This window comes from Rhodnius prolixus, unplaced genomic scaffold (assembly GCF_049639745.1).
Source record: "Rhodnius prolixus isolate KJV_2025 unplaced genomic scaffold, Rpr scaffold_2, whole genome shotgun sequence".
NCBI lineage: Eukaryota > Metazoa > Arthropoda > Insecta > Hemiptera > Reduviidae > Rhodnius > Rhodnius prolixus.
In genome coordinates, this window is record NW_027411592.1 from 18484222 (window position 1) to 18501289 (window position 17068).

A 17068-nucleotide genomic window follows, 5' to 3' on the forward strand; every position below is an offset into this window, starting at 1 on the left:
TTTAATCTTAGAAAATATCGATATCAGAATAGAATGTCTATACATATAATTAACTGATAATTTAACAATAAAAAAATATCTGTAGAAAGACAGAAAGGTTCCTTGTTTTCAGAAGTCAGTTTTATATATTTCTGGTTATGAGGACATGTCTAATTACTCAAATAGCGCCCATTGGTCATAACATTGAGCAAAAATTTATGGTAAGTGATTTACCTGTCGTCTAATCTGCAAGATGATCTGCTGATGTCCGACCAAGCGCTCAGCGATCTACATCTTCTACTCAAGCTGAACACTCGAGATGGCCGTCTGGATTCCATGCCCGGTGGAAAGTTAACTCTAGGACACTTGGTACTTGCTCCATTTAGCCCGCTGCCGGCCATCGGTGCAGAGTCAGGGCTTGGCAGCAACAGTTCACCACTGGCGGCCTCACTCTCCACAAGATCGTATTCCACGCACCACGGGTGCTTGTAGTCTCTGAGTTCACTCATGTTCACTAAGGAACTTTATTATCTGGGTGGTTTTACATCCATCAGATTTAGTGTTAGCACCATGCGGCCGATGCTACAGACTTTTCAACATTTTTTACTTCAAGTATTACACAAAATAATGTTAACATTTTATTTATTCAAGTGTTTTTAACGTGAAAAGTCTTTTGATTCACTGCAAAAATGTTAACGTAAAAGAATTCAAAAGTAGTAAAATAAAGAGCTAACTCTAAACTACTTGCTACGAAAAAGCAACATAAGTAAACCAATAGCTTTAATAGATATCGGCATCAAAGTCAAAGTTAAACTTGGGGAATTGGGATCAAATCTGTAAACATTTTGTGTAAGCAATAAACATATCAAAGATATTCTCCAACAACTTGCGGTCTCTTACAACTCAATGACACAAGATGATAGAAAGTGTTATCTTTAATGAAAGGTAGAACAATTATGTCAGGGAATAAAGTACATATTCTTACTCAGCGGTTGGTGAAAAATACGTAGGAAACAATAAAACCTAATTTAATTACTATTTACACGAATAAAATCATTAATTACCTATTTGAGAATTAAAATTAAAATGTATGAAATTCCGCAAAACAATCGATACACATACCAACATGCCATTTTTTTGCACATTGTGCGGATAATTGATTTATTTCCGGTGGCTGCGCATCTCCTTTTCTTTTCGCCTTCCGTTTGCACTACAAAATGCCCCATTTGGTCATACCTAACTGAATGTCGAAAAACTGATTCAGCAGGAGCTAGTAACTGACAACCGGGCAAATGGGTAATATCCCTTCCTCTTCCACCCTTCACCTGATTTTTCGTCTGTAAAAACAGAAGGCGCAGGAGGTTCAACAAAAATTTACTCGGGGAACAACTCATCATCGTAACTTCAACAGTAAAAAATCTGGCATAAAATAAAAGTCGTGGATAGACCACAAAGGTTGTGGTCTGGCACAACATCCATGGACCAATTCGCTCTCTCTTGTAGGACAGCAAGAATCTTTGTGAATGCCGCCATTAATACTTGATTAAATCGGTGAAATGGTGAGGAACATGTGGTAGAACCTTTGGCTAGAAACAGAACGAAAATGTTCATTAATTCTTAAGAGGCAATCAAAACTCAAGAAAGCTGGTTATTGCAGAAAGAGAAATTGGTTGTTCTCAAACGTTTACACATAAACGCTAATTCCTAATCTTAATCAGACAGAACTGGTAAGAGTAGAGCACTCTTGGTTTGTTCAAAGCTCTCTGTTATATTCAAGAGCAAGTCAAGTAAAAATTGGCGCACCTGGCGAACCAATAATATGCCTGCCTGTCTGGGCTATTCCTACATTAAGGATTTTTTTTTAACTTTCCCTAAAAATGGCTCTTATGATGTTGCGCACAAGTAATCTTATAAGTTTTATTTGAAATCTTTTTTCAGGAAAATTTTATGAAAAAATGTTTTTCATAATTTTTCGCCATTATCTGAAAAAACAAGCGTCCAATGAATTTTGGCACCGATGCACGGCCCAGTTTATGAAATGCTAATAATGTATTAATGTCAGAATTCTGTACTTATCAAGAGGATTCTTCTTTCTTAGATTTGCTGGCTGAACTATTTGGAAATTAGCCTATTTTAGTGGTTTGGAGTAAACACCATTTTAGTTCAAAAGTTAGAAATCTTTTCTAATATTACCTTATTTTGCCAAAAATAAAAATTTCTTTAATTTATAATTGAACATTGCAGGCAGTTTGTCTTAGGCAAGAATCCTCTTGCTAAATGTAAACCTTGTTGAATAGGATCAATTCGTGTGTTCAGGGGAGACAAAATTCGAAACTATCAAGCTATCTCTCCTATTGCATTGTTCGCCAAAAGTTTGTATTCATCACAATGGTACGAAACTATTGATTGAAACACTCCCACATCTGTTCGGCATGTACTAAAAAAAAATGGTTAGAGATTTTCAATTTTGCAGCTTATTCAAAAAGTATTTCCAAATTTATTTTGGCGTCTGCTTTTTTTACTTGTATTTTGTTTGTTTTTGTGTTAAATTTCAAGTAAAACAAAATATTGCAATCATATTCTATTCTCGCTTTCGAATTATGTTCGTAAAAATTTGTTTTTAGGTTAACCCAGAGGAAGTAGATTTTAGAAAATGGTCAATGTGTTTCAGTAAACAGAATTTCAAAGCAAAACAAAAAAACGCCGGAAGTTGGAAGATTTTTATCGATTTGGTCCTTTCAATTACAGCAAATTAAATGAAATTGTAAAAAAAGCTATTAAAAATTCTGATTCTTAAATCTAGAAAAAAGAAAGAACATTACCAACTTCAGTCATTATTCTTTCTTCCTTCTAGAAATAAAATCTTTACTACAAGAGTTATCAGAAAGAAATTACCTGACTAGACACAGCAGGGAACTACCGTTTGTTTGTTCAAAAAACTATAACCTATCTATTACCTATAATGATGTTTTCGCTAATTACAAAATACTCTTCTTTTTTTTTGGCGTTTATTTTTGCTACAATCAGCGCGTTGACGCTATAAGTAACAGTGATAACAGAACTATGAATTACAGAGGTATACGAGTGGAGAAGTTACCCAGTGGTAACACTCCAAAATATTAGGCAATTAGTCGCTCCCTTCACTTGAGAGATCACGAGGCCACTGTCTTTTAAGGCGTCTTGTCCGGGTTATCAGGAAGAGTTTTAGAAGAAAGATTTTGAGCTAGAGGGTTTATATGAGATTGCAGGTTGAAGTGGAGTTTTCTGTATCTTGTTTTAGCAACTTGTGTGACTAAAGGAATGTTAAGGTCAGTATGTACAGTCAGGTTGGAGACATAAAAAGGAGCCTGTACAATTGTTCGAAGCATTTTAGATTGTAGAGATTGAATCCTTTGGAGATTGGAGCGTTTGGTTGAACCCAACAGCTCTATTCCATACGCCCAGATGGGTTTCAAAATAGATGTATAAATTAGACTTTTGTTGTCCAGAGAGAGTTTTGATCTGTCGTCTAAGAGTCTTTTAAGTAGTCGATAGCGTCTGTTTAGTTCTGTTCTTTTAAGGCCTAGTGTGGGGGTTCCAAATCAAAATGCTCTTAAAATCAATTTACTCGGACAAAATGAGTGAGAGAAAGGATAACAAAAAACATTCAAATGAAACAAAATTGGCGGAGTAATGAGCAAAAATTCACCGGCGCGTAAATAATTAATAAAAGATTGATTACTCATTTTTCTAAAAAGGTTTCTTAACTGTTATAAAACTTACATTTTTTACGTTAAGCTTTTAATTATACACAAAATATTTTTTTTTTTCAGGCCTTAAAAAATTACATTTATTGACTGAACCTCAGAAATAATTGTAAAATATATACAACTGACGGCTGATAACCTTCACAATATATCAAGTTTTATTGCTCCGCAAATGGTGTTTTGTACTGCTGAATTATTCAGTCAGAAGATCCTTTAGTTCTTTAAAGAGAAAGTGGGTTTGTGTGGGCCGGTATATAACCATGCGCAGTCCCTTTATATTTTAGCTTTCATTAGCTTTTCTGAAAAACATCTATGGACAAAAATAAAAAAAAAATATTTTCCGTGTATAGCTATTATAGAAGAAGGATGAAAGAGATAATGTGGGGGTCTATCTGACAGATTAGTGTTTACAAACTAGGACATGCAAGAAAAGCTATTAGGGTTGGAAAAATAAATGAATCTCCACCCTATGGTGAAGAAGACAAATAGAGCGGCCGCCATTAGTGGGTAGCCCATACTTACTGTTGGAACACAACTTTGCTGAGAAATAACAGAAAGACACCTAGTTTAGATGACCAGCAGCAGTGGCTACTCTGCGCCAAATGGTATAACATATAAACATAAGCAATGCTCTACCACTCTCAATGATTGGCTCACTTATACCACTAACATAAGTGGTACTCCAGACTAAAGTTGTAATTGATATTACTATAAACAATAATCTTTAGAAGCACTTATCAAATGTAAATCTTCAGCTAATTCTCCGCAACATGGTCCATGTTAATTTTTTTTACGAACTAATTCTTTATGACACATCTATCTAATACCAGGAGGATGAATATAGTGTAATTTTTTAAATCCCCTTTAAGCTCCTACGTTGTTGCGCTGAATTCGCCAATTATGTTATACTTTTTTTAGGAGAAACTTGCAATAATTATTTATCATTAACAGAAATATCTTTAATGAATCTGTGCATACAGGACCTTGTCTCATCTAATTCTAAATAGAACTTTTACTACTGTAGATGCATATAATCTAATATTAGAAATTTAAAAAGTCAAGAAAGATGAGGGAGAGACAACTGACAGCCATTATCGATACAGGAAATTCTCTTAACCTCCTGATCTGTACTCCACCCAGGGTAAGACAACGGCTACCTCTACCTGGAATTAACTTGTATAACTGTGATTTTAACAGCATAAATTCGCCTTTAAAGATGTCATCGGCAGAGCACAGGAGATCCGTTAAAGATATTGAAATTATGAATTTTAGATTAGAAGGTATTTCTAATTTTGTTTATCTGGGACCCCTAGTAAATAATGAGAATAGGGTTAGTGTTGAAATCGATCGAAGAATAACGGCAGCCAACAGAGCTTACTATGCAAATCTAAGACTACTCAAGTCAAAATTGCTCTCTAGGGCAACAAAATTGAGGCTTTATAAATCCCTTATTAGGCCAGTTGTCACGTACGGCGCAGAAACATGGTATTTATCACAAGTTGGTTGTATTTGAAAGAAAAGTAGTAAGAAGAATCTGTGGTGCGACGTTTGTGAATGGCCGATGGAAGTGCTAAACAAATGAAGAAATTGATGCCCTATTGAAAAAAGAAACAATTGTTAATTTTGTAAAAACAAGTAGATTGAGATGGGCTGGTCATGTGGCACGAATGGAAAGGGAAAGAATGCAAAGTAGGGTACTGGAAATGGAGTTATGCGGGAAAAGAAGAAGAGGAAGACCCAGAGGCAGATGGAAGGATGAAATTGATAGGGATGCCAGGAAGTTGGGAATAAGGAATTGGAAGCGTGAGGCGCAGAATAGAGATGGAGAGAATTAATTCGGCAGGCCAAGGGTCGGACAGACCTGTAGCGCCAGAGAGTAAGTAAGTAAATTCGCCTTAAAGGATTGAATGTATGCAAGTACAATTTTAATACAGAAAACGGCCAAAGAATAGTAATTATGAAAACAAAGTCGATAAAAATCGACTGAAACATTATCAAGGAATAAATAATACCTGAAAAGGCTCGCTTTAGTACATTGGCTTTGATCGAGAAGTCAAATATATATAGTTAATAATCAAACAGATACAACCACGAACCCAAAACATTTGGTAACCGCAATTTTTTATTTTTTATGGAAAATAAATGTATAAATAATTTAAATAGATAATAACAAAACTGACACTCGCGGGCATCACTGCGTATTCTAGGTAGTTAGTTAGTATACAATAAAAGCTTAATGAGAATAGCTATAGAAAAAAATTACTCGGAAAAAAAGAATTATGAACAGTCGGAATTAATTTAACAGATTCATTGCATTATTTAAAGAAATTAATAGAATTTCCCATTGCATCAGTAACATTACACCAACAGGAAATGATGACCGATCAGAGAAAGAGATTCAGTATTGCGTGTGACATCATACATGGGATACTAAAGAACTGAGTGACTAGAGGCAAAACAAAGATGGCAGAGGGTAGAAGAAGAGTTCAGGGCGAGCATCCTTCAACTTGTTATCATTGTACTATAGCTCTAGGACAGTGGCAAGCTGCATGTCGATATAACTTTATCTACATTCAGTTGTTACTCAATGGAGTATGCAGAATGTCCTCTGCAGGCGAACCTCCATCGGTAACATAACTTTGTATGTTGTTCAATTTATAGTTTACCCTTACTCTATTGCTTTCCTCGCATGTTATCATTTATTAGTCAACAAAAAAAATTTTTTCTATTTTTTTTAATGAAAAAACTTCAAAGGAAAATTCTAAAAACCCGTACAAATAACGCCATAATTATTATTGGAGAAAACAATTAAGAAAAGTAATTTTCATAGAAAAGTCCATTAGACCTTTAGAGAAAAACAATATAAAATAAAACAGGTCAATAAACAAATTTCATTGATAAAATTTTCATTTTATAAAACTTTAATAATAAAACCTGATATATTCATTAAAATCAAAATAAGAAATGACTGAATTGACAAATTAATGATATGTAAGTTAGGCAGAAGTGGTTGTGCCGAAATCCTTGTATACTAATGTCGGGGACGGAATTGTGGGCTGGTGAAATAAAATTATGTTGTTATATAGAATTAAATTGTTATACATGGGAGAAGGTAACATTATACGGAGTCGTAGAAATTAACAGTCTGCATAGTCAGGCAATTGCATTGGGAGCATTGTTCGCGCTGCCGGCAGAATGGTGGGGGCCTGGAGAGGGTGTGTGTGTGTGTCTATGTGAGAGGTAGTATGAGAGAAAAGAAAAAAAGGAAAACAGAACAGGGAGTGTGACCGAAGAGAGTGGCTGGTGCTAAGTGTGTAGAACCCTGACGAAGACGAGAAAATTTTTGGCGAGGAATGGGCAAGCTGCAGGTGTTGGCGGCGGGTAAGCCAAATCTGTCTTAAGGTCTTTGGGGTTACCACTCTCTGGTCCCGGTAGGCAGGGCGACGGGCGGTAAGGGGGAACTCCTGTTTTAGTAGTTGTTTTTTTTATCATTATTAGTTAAGGGTTTTTTTAATGTAAAATAATAAAGTTTTAAAGAGTCGACCAGGTGGTCTTTTTTTTAAATTGAATTTTTAAATCGAGAGCCAAGGAGGGTTGGAGCACTACACTAAAAAACCAAATTTACCTTTACAACCTTGTACCGGAAGTTGCTAAAGAAATCGTCGAACAAATTAAATGAATTCTGAGCAGTGAATTATTATCATTATTATATACATAGTTTGCATTAAAGCGGTGTAATAATTACTACTATATTTAAAGAAAAGATCGCTACCTACGATTCGTGTACAGCATTTTTAAAAAAAGAAAAGAATTTGAGAAAACTGGTAAGTACGAAGACTTGAATGGAGATATTCAAGTTAGAAGCAAAGCCTAAAAGAACTTCCAAACGAAGGGAAACGAAAGCCAAGAATAAAAATCAAAAAGAAGAAATTGGAAATAAACCTCGAGAATAGAGTTAAAAGTCAAAAATAGTGAAATTGAATACAGATAATAATGACACAGTTCTGAAACAGGACCTAAATGAAGGAATCCAGGTATGTAGTAGATACCCGAAAAAAGGTAAAAGAAGGAGAATACTTGCAATGATTGAATTGAAGATACTGAAATTGAATAGGTGGCAAAGGATGAAATTTAAAGAGTCTCTTAGAAGAATGATAGCAAAGAGAATTAAGAAAATGAAGCAGACGAAGGAGATACCGACGCCAAACTTATTGGAAACGTTAATAAAAATGATTTTAACGATAAAAAAGTAATATCCTGAAATAAATGAAAGGAAGAAATTACAATCTACTTTAAAAGAAAAAATACAATATTAAGGCACCGATACTTTGGTTTTCTATTTATTCTTATTTTTTGTGTTCTTACCAAGAGAGGAGAAAATGTTTAAAAGAATAGGTAACTTTCTTCTATCCTTAAAAAATGGATTAACTCTTATTTCTGGATCATGGGGGTCACTGATAGTTTTCCCACTTTAGCAGCCAATGAATCCCAGCTTGTCCACACTATCCAAGACCAAAGAGGTAACAACATACAACTACTTGTTGAGTCCGTAGAAGAATTCTACACCAAAACAAAAATAAGTCAACCATAAACATATACTTGGACCCGCATAATTTAACACTTTCATTGGAAACTATACAGAGATTGCAGAATCATTCAAGTGAGATGCTAAAATATTCAAAGGATCTTTCCTTTTAACACATCTTCATCTGCTGATAGAATTCCTAAACTTGTAGTTCCTGCAAGAAATGCTGATTTTTAAAAGATATATCATTTTCCTAGCCGGATAAACCTGATTGTTTTCCCTTACAGAGAAAATAGCGGATTTTATTATTAAACTAACATACCTTTAGTTAATAAACAAAATAGTGTTTAGTTTACCTTTATTTAATGATCAATCTAATCATTTTAAAGTGAACCGATGCTGCAGGTTGTAAGTTAAGGATGAATCATAAAATCGGACATGATCTTTTGCAAGTTGATGAACAACTCGGCCGCAGCATAACCCACAAATTACTTTTATTTCCTGTTATGGTAAGTAAAGCAGAAAGCCTCTGCTTTCTCCACGCTTGGGTTACTTTCTGCTTTTATTTGTGCCCGTGGCTTGGTGGCGCCAAGAAGGGGCTAGTATTTAGAGTAGATGGATTTCTAATTTGGTATGTTTGCTACCTAATTTTGGGCCGATTTAGGAGGTTCCATAGAGTTCATCCGGCGCTTCCAATGATATACACTTGGTTTAGTGGAGAACACTCTGTTCTGGGAGACGTATCCCTTTCAACTTGCAACCCATTGAGCTTTTGACAAGGAAAAGAAATTACTTTAGAACCAACAGGCACCATACAAGTTCATCCCACAAGCCTTTGCTAGTGAAAGCACATCTCCAAGTGGTACTGGCGATAACTGGTACGCAAGTATGGACTCAGACTAGTCTACGTGCCCATGCCGACTAAAATCTGGCCTAATGCCTTCTTATAAGGCACGTTAGGTAACAAAACTTCTCCACAGGGTATTCCGTCGTTCAAAACGGGTTCAGATACTGTGGGGGATTAGAAGAGTAGAACAGAAATTTTTCTTAAACCCCACCAGATTGCAACCTAAAGCGCTATTATGCGAGAAGAGATTTCTGGCAGTTGGAGAATTATTTCTTTGAAGCAGGTTCGAGAAAATTAAAGAGAAAAATCTTCAAAGAAAAAGTCAGTAAAGCGATTCTACAGTCTGATCGAATTTGATTTTGGTGCGACAATCCTCTCGTGGAACCTAGGCGATATACCAAATTTCAATTTTCTGCGACTGTTCGTTTCTTAGTTACGACTGATTCACAGAGAGTGAGATAGATAAAGAGAGGAAACAGTAACAGTAAAGTTTAAGAACGCTTAAACGATTGTTTTTTTTATTAATGAGTGATCGATTGATCCTAGGATATACTATCGATTTACTTTGAGAATCTACCGCAAGTATTCTTCTATCAATAAAAACAAAATAGTGATTGCCTGGAGATCAGTTTTAGCAGACAAGGATGGCTCTAGGCAAAAGTTACCGACGGGTTAAATGGACCGTTATAATCTTTGACACATCACATTTTAAGTATCAGCGCTTTATTTTTTGTTTATAGCTTTTCATAAAATATTTATATCGTTATTTTAGAATTTTTGTTGATTTCCTTTGCTATTTCTGTCCAGTTTAATATTTTCATTCAGAAGTTAGTTTATCTGCGTCTTGTAGAATCATGGTCTCACCCAACTTTGATCCAACAAGGCGTTTAACAATTGCAGTGAATAGCAGTAGCTTCATAAAATGAAATTTACTTCATCAAATTTATAAATCAACGCTGTCTGATGAATGAAAATATGAAAATAGACAGAAAGAGAAAGAGTTTCTTGAAGAAAATCACAGAAATTATCCTGTCATAAGGACCCCATCCACATTTTCAAGAATTTAGAAATGTCTTTAATAAAAAAATTAAAGTCTAACGCTGTGAGCTTCAACGAAAACTACAAACGTATGGACTGTATCGACATTCTAATCAAAACTATTTCGACAGATAGTCGATGCGCTGTTCTACGTGACTAACCTTGCACTTCATTACCACCTCTATTCCGAAAAATCTTGAACATAATTTTTGTTTTCCAATTTCTTACAGCTCGCTTTCTATATGTTCTAATCCTTTTGATCAATCTCTTGCCTCTACTATCTTTGCTGGCTGTTCATTACAACGAGTCAACAGCTAATCACTTCGAGAAAATCATTGCGAATTGAAGGTCAACGTTATCGATTGAGACTGGTCAACTTCCTCTAAGATATTGGAGGTTCTGAAGGATATTCCAGCATAATAACACAAAAAAATGCAGTAGGTGTCACTTTCTTTACAAAATACTCTTAGTGGGGTTTTTTGTGCAGCTATATGGGTTTATGGAATTCACACGCTAACCAAACTCAGTGTCACAGACACCAATTTATATAGTTCCACTGTAAACACATTAAAAATGAGCACTGACTGGGTCTTAAGGTAGCCGTGTTAAATCTTTAGATCGCAGTGGATGAACTAAGCCAATCCATCTCCGAAGCATGCTTTAACACGGCCATATCGGGAATGTTGATTTGCTAGAATCACATGTAAAGCTATATTTTCTGGAAAAGTCCTGAGGAAGAATAACAAAAGGATCCTTTCGAAGGACTTGCACTAGAATGGGCATGAAGAATTGCATAGTAAGAGCCTGCAAATAGAGACCTAACCTGGCAATTTAGCAAGTGAAAAAGTGTAGTAACGTTTCTAAATTATTATCCCCACTTGCTGAAAATTTAAAAGATTTAAACGCTTGTTAAATTTACTACTAAAGATCGAAGAATTCAAGTAAAAATGGTTTATTCTCCCAGTTTTTTCCAAGATCGATAATTGTAAACTTGATATATTCTGGCTTATCACAGAAAAAGTGATAAGAAATTTCCAAAAAATCAAATTCGCAAAATTTAATTTGAATTAGGAAACTGGAGGTTACGTTTCTCGGTAGAGCACACATTTCAGTACAACTTATAGTTGGACGTACCTAACTTAAGGTAAAAAATACATAAAATTTGAGAATATGAAGTTGAAAATAGACACCGAGAGCGATCAGTGATATTTACTATCTCTTACTATGCGAGAATGAGGAAGAACCTAGAGGATCTCAAATTGTTCAAATTGAGTTTTCATAGTAAATATCCGCTTTGAGTTTAGAAAATGGTTAGTTTTAATTGGTCATCATGAATGAGTGCGTGATCAGCAAAACACTATCGCAAAAATCGCAAAAAAAAAGGTGCAAATTTTATATCTGATTAGTTTCTATTATCGGAAGCTTTCCGAAAAATCTTTTAGATTTTTTTCTCTTTCAAAAGAAACTACTCTTATAATTTTGCTAATCTAATTGCTAATTCGTAGAACTTCAACTTAAATTTGAAACATTATCACTGTAAAATCCCATATAGATGCACTTTCAAAGGTCCTCTGAAAGAGGCTCATTTCTATTATTCATTTCACAACTCAAACAATATTAATGGAATTTATTTATATTAGTAACAGTCAAACTTTTCTTTAGCAGTAAAGTATTGTGTGCAAAACGAGGCGAATTAATTAAATAAACTGGACACATAAAAACAGAAGTAGATAACAATACTGGGCAGTTATCAATAAAACAATACAAAAAACTCATTAATTATTATAGTTGGGAGAATTTCATTTGTTCATCAAATAAAACATTACTTGGAAATGGAATTACTATGAAAAGGGATCATTAAATTCGCTTGAATTCATCTCAAATAGCTATTTATGCAAATTTGAAGCATATTATCTTCATATATGGCCCATTACACAGCTTAAATGGTGTTTAAATTAAATGCCTTAGCAATTTTGAATAAATGAAGTGAAAAATATCGCAGTTCATTGTTTAAAAAAATGTAATAAATAAGGTGAAAATGCAAAAGATAATGATCTCTTTTGATGAACATAAGCAACATCATGGGAATGGAAGGTTAATGGCCAAGTAAAGAAGATGAATCATTTTGAAAGAGGATACCTAATTCTATTTTTGTTGTCACGATAAAGGGACATTTTCGTTTGATTAATTCGAAGTTGGAGTTGAAAAGTTAGTTAACAGCAGTTTTGTTAAATTTATTTCCCAAAAGGGATTATCAAATTAATCCTTTTTAATAGTTTACACAAAAATAAATAAATAGACTGATGCAATGTCACTTCTCTACGTAGAAAACTATCGAACAGTTTTAATGAAAATTAAAAAATTCTTATTGAAAAGTAGTTGCTTGATAGTTTTCATTTGAAAGAACAAGAATATTTGAAGGAGAAAAAATGTTGAATTCTAAAAAAGAATTTGATTAGAGATTTAAGACATTAGTTTCTATGAAATTAAACAGAAGCAAATCTACTTAACCACTACTTTTTATTCTTAGTTTTATGTTGCATCATTGATTAAATGACAATATGGTAATTCTTTCAATAACAGATCTAACTGGGTTATGAATGACTTATAATAAAAAGTAGTGATGAAAACAAATTTAACATTAATGTAATTCGACCGGAAATTGGTTTATGATACAAATGAAAAATGAATTCAACAGAAAATATTTGTGGTAAATAATAATTGCACGTAACTGAGGCTTATGATGAGAACTGGACTATAAATGAGGTAATTTTAGTTATAGAAAAAATATATATATGTATTCAGGTTAATCAATTTCAATAGAATTCCGTGAATCTAGGAATAGAAAAATAGATATACTTTTATTATTGGTAGTGAAATAACATGGGAAAACTTTACGATGGCTGAAGTTTGGAAAGTAGGACAGTGGACTGTGCTGGACATTTTTCTGTGCAAATTTCTTTAATTAGTCGCCCTTGAAATTTACTGAATCTTTCAAATAGTTTGCGTAAACAAATTTATAGTTCTTGACCAAGTTATAAGTTAATATGATAGAAAAGAGACAAACTATTGGTTTACTTATGTCATTTAGCCTCTACTACTATTTTAAAATGAGCATTTCTTTATAGTAAAGAATATGTTTTATAAATAAAATAAAAAAACAAAACTAGAGAAAAATTTAGATAATGAGGAAAGAACAAACTGTTGAGTGCACACTGATGGATTAGAAGACACAATATTAGATGGTAGACTGTCACTGACACACTGTTTGCAAGACAGAACTAAACACAATCACTCACACATAAAGATAGAAAATAGATTTAAATAAATACACATACGAGAAAATTTAGAAAACCAAGAATAAAGAAAAGTAAGGAAAATCAAAAATAAAGAATTGTAAATGAAAATCAATATTTCTATTCTTATTTTCTTTTTCTTTTTTTTTTTCCTCGACAAAAATTGCACAAAAATGGGTGGCGCACTGTACACTTGGTACGACAACTGTTGGGCTCTGTGGAGAAGTACACTGGCGGTACGCGCTAGGGAGGTACTGGGGGTAGCAAAGGGGCGAAGAGGGAATAGTACCGCGCCGGAGGCGGCAGTGCAGGTGGAGCCGTCTGCGGCCAAATCCTACAACTACAAGCTTCTGTCTTCACTTACTCCACAGTATACACACGCTTAAATTTTTTTTTTTTGCACCCACATTTAAATAAAATTATGCAAGTATTTCATTGTCTGAATGTCGCTTTGAAAAACTATTACCTTTATAAATATTGTGGCAACAAAGGAAATAAATTAAATCTGCTTTTTAATCAAACATTTAACATTAACTGTATCCTGAGGACGATAATATAATACAATTTCTCACAAACATTCGCTGTAATGGTGTTTGAGAAGAGAGATGTTGGTTGTAGATGTTGATGGATAAATAACACTTTTAGTATCGGTATAAGACCTTGTATATTTATATGACTGACTGCCAAGGACTGTATACTTTACAGTACAAGAACAGAACAGACTGACTCACGTAGCTAAAACGATGTGTACAATTAAAGTGCAAGACTTTGAACAGAATCACAGAATCTCCGAATCACAGAATCTCTTTTTGACTTTCCTCTCGTTCTTATATACATTCGCCGAGCCTCCCTTCTCTGTGTGCCGAGGGGGCTGTCTCTTTCTCTCTGGCTAGAGTGGGTGAGTGGTGGGGTTTCACTACCCCTACGCTAGAGTGGATGAGTGGTGGGGGTAGTTAAAACCTCTTTTCCAAATTTTCAATCACATTACAATTTACATTTTAGATGGTTCACTTCTATACGTAAATAATAAAAGAAAAATCACTACACTTATCTTGCTGCAATTTAAATAATTATATTTCTTGGTAAAGATGCATGTGCAAGGAAAAGTCGGGAGCGACACTGACTTGATTTTTTCTTATTTGTAAAAATTTTTCTAAAAAATATTCATAAAAATTCGCTAAAAACCCAAAATATTGTGGTTTTTAACTAAAATTTCCTATCTGCACGAATGACTTCTTCAAATTTTGAACATTACCTACAAATTTAGGTCCAAATTAATTCTACGCAAGTAATGAATGATTCACTCATTACATTTAAATGGCAAAACTCCCAGATAAAGGTAATTTTCATATTGTACCTGATGCACTTGAAGATGGGAGAGGATTCCTTGAGAATTTTCGTGTAAAGTAAAAAAGAAAAATGGCACGATATCGTATTATGCGGAAGATTGTTGCTGTTGATTCAAGAAAAAGTGAAAATAATGTTTACTAAATAAAATGTTGAAAAGATCCCAAGCTCCAAATGGAAACCCTATGAGAAAACAAAACAGTAATCTGACCCAGTGGTTGCAAAAAAAAAAAAAAAACAATTTTGCGACAGAGAAATTAAGGAATAAAAAACATAATTAAGCTTTATGAAAGAAGACAATCGTCGTATTTAGTAGGATGATAATAAAAGTTTTAGTAAATATGCTGTATGGGCACGCTTTGTACACGTTATTTCCACGAAAAACAAAAAAATACAATAAAAGGAATGTCCTTATTTATCGAACTTTGGATAGAAAATATTGGGAAACGCTAAATCACAAATAATGGTTCAATCAGTCGCTTCAATACTGTAAGTAGAGTGTTCGGTAATGGCATAACTCTTAAGCAAGAGACTACTTGGGAGATTCAAGGAATAAACTTCATGAATTTTAGACAGACTAGACAGTAAGAAGCTTTAAGTATTAATAAAACAGTAATCATTTATAGAAGGAAATCTTTTGCTGAAACAAACTAAACTTCTTTGATTAAAATATACCCTACTGTATAAAAGTAATGTCGTTTGTTAAATTCATTTCCTTCACAAACCTTAGAAAAAATGCTTTAATTTGCTTAATCACCTATCACAAAACTGCAAAATATTATGCAAAAAAAATTAACATTTTAATGTATGAACTTTTAAATTATATAATTTACTTTTAACTTTTAATTTGCTTTAGAAATTATTGCTCAAATAGTTAACCAAAGTCAACTAGAGAATAGTTCAAGGTAAAATATTAATTCAAACTTATCAGGGTCTAGAAAAAAAAAATCCTTAAATATTCGACGAGTCTGTCACCTAAGAATTTTAATACACTTTAAGAAAAGTTACACTTTTCAGCCCCAGCTAACGATGGAACTTTAACCGCGACTAAAAGGTACAAAAAGCTATAGGATACTAACGGTGGCTGCTTCCCTATTCAACAGATGGATGCACATAAGGCGAGTTAAAGCTGGCTTTTGCTTGGACATTGAATACAAAAAAACAATATATCTAGTGTGCTAGCACATGACGGGAAAGCTAATCATAGCGAAAAGAAATTATCAACCTCTACACAATCGGCTAGAGAAGTTGTGATAGGTGCCTATTATCTCTATTTTCAAGAGTTCAGGACGCCAACGGTAGACACAGGGCAGTTTTGGGCGTGATGTCCCCAGAATGTAGGCTTTTGTAGCCTTTAACGATAGTATATTTCCAGCTTTGCGAGAACTTTATCTGAAGCTAGACTGAAGAAACTGCAAATAAGTTTTGTTTATGCGTTAACAAAAATGGAATTACACTGTAAAGAATGGATAAAGGCCCTAAAGAGGAAATAAATCCAGTATCCAGTAACTAATTAGGTTATCATTGTTCTACAAGCTGCGATTTAAGCAGTCAAATATCTTGTCATTACTTCGAAATTGGGTGGCGATACCTCGACGAACTCTGGGATGGCTTCTCTTTACTTACAGTAGTTTATGAAATTTCAAGCGAAAATCTAAATGTGATAAAGATTCCAATATTAAAAAGACTGCTAAGAGAGAATAGATTAAACATTGCTATTAGCCAAATTTGACTGAGCTGGACAGATAACAAAGGCATAATAATGCTGGAGAGATGAGTTGTAGATAGATAGATTGCATTTACGACTACATTGAGGGGGGAACTATGGTGGCGGGCATGAAGATCAGGTGTTTACTTTACGCGGATGATGTGGTAATGATGGCTAGCGAACCTCTGGTCCTTCAATACATGATTAACAGATTAGCTACATATTGTGATTTATGGAATTTATCTCTGAATTTGAATAAATCAAAAATACTAATATTTAGAAAAGGTGGTAAATTAGCCCGTAGCGAGTGCTGGAAATTTAAAGGAAATAAAATTGAAATTACAAACAAATATAAATATTTAGGAATATGGTTAACGCCTCAGTTATCTTTAAAACATCATTTTGAAGAGAAGTTACGTGCTGCCGGATTTTGTATTATGTCAGTTTATAGTAGAATACTTAAGAACAATAACATTCCTAAATCAGCAAAATTTAAAATTTTTAATAGTGTTTTTAAATCAATCATTTGCTACGGTGCGCAGGTTTGGGGACTCATGAGAGAGGATATAGTGGAAAAATTAA

At 33.9% G+C, this 17068-nt stretch overlaps 1 protein-coding gene across 9 annotated transcripts in view; it reads right to left on the reverse strand.

Moving 5' to 3' along the window:
* SLO2 (slowpoke 2) overlaps nucleotides 1-14107 on the reverse strand; it is a 508183-nt gene extending 494076 nt beyond the window's left edge. For 8 of the 9 annotated variants that reach the window (XM_074118329.1, XM_074118338.1, XM_074118335.1 and 5 more), the window contains exons 1-2: nucleotides 13338-14107; nucleotides 214-660 (exon numbers count right to left, since the gene is read on the reverse strand). In XM_074118329.1, coding sequence (XP_073974430.1) covers nucleotides 214-488 — 275 coding nt within the window. In that variant the 5' untranslated portion in view covers nucleotides 489-660; nucleotides 13338-14107. Of the gene's footprint in view, nucleotides 1-213; nucleotides 12417-13337 lie in introns of those variants that run through there. The other variant, XM_074118327.1, reaches the window with a different exon arrangement.
* Nucleotides 14108-17068: the final 2961 nt, after the last annotated feature.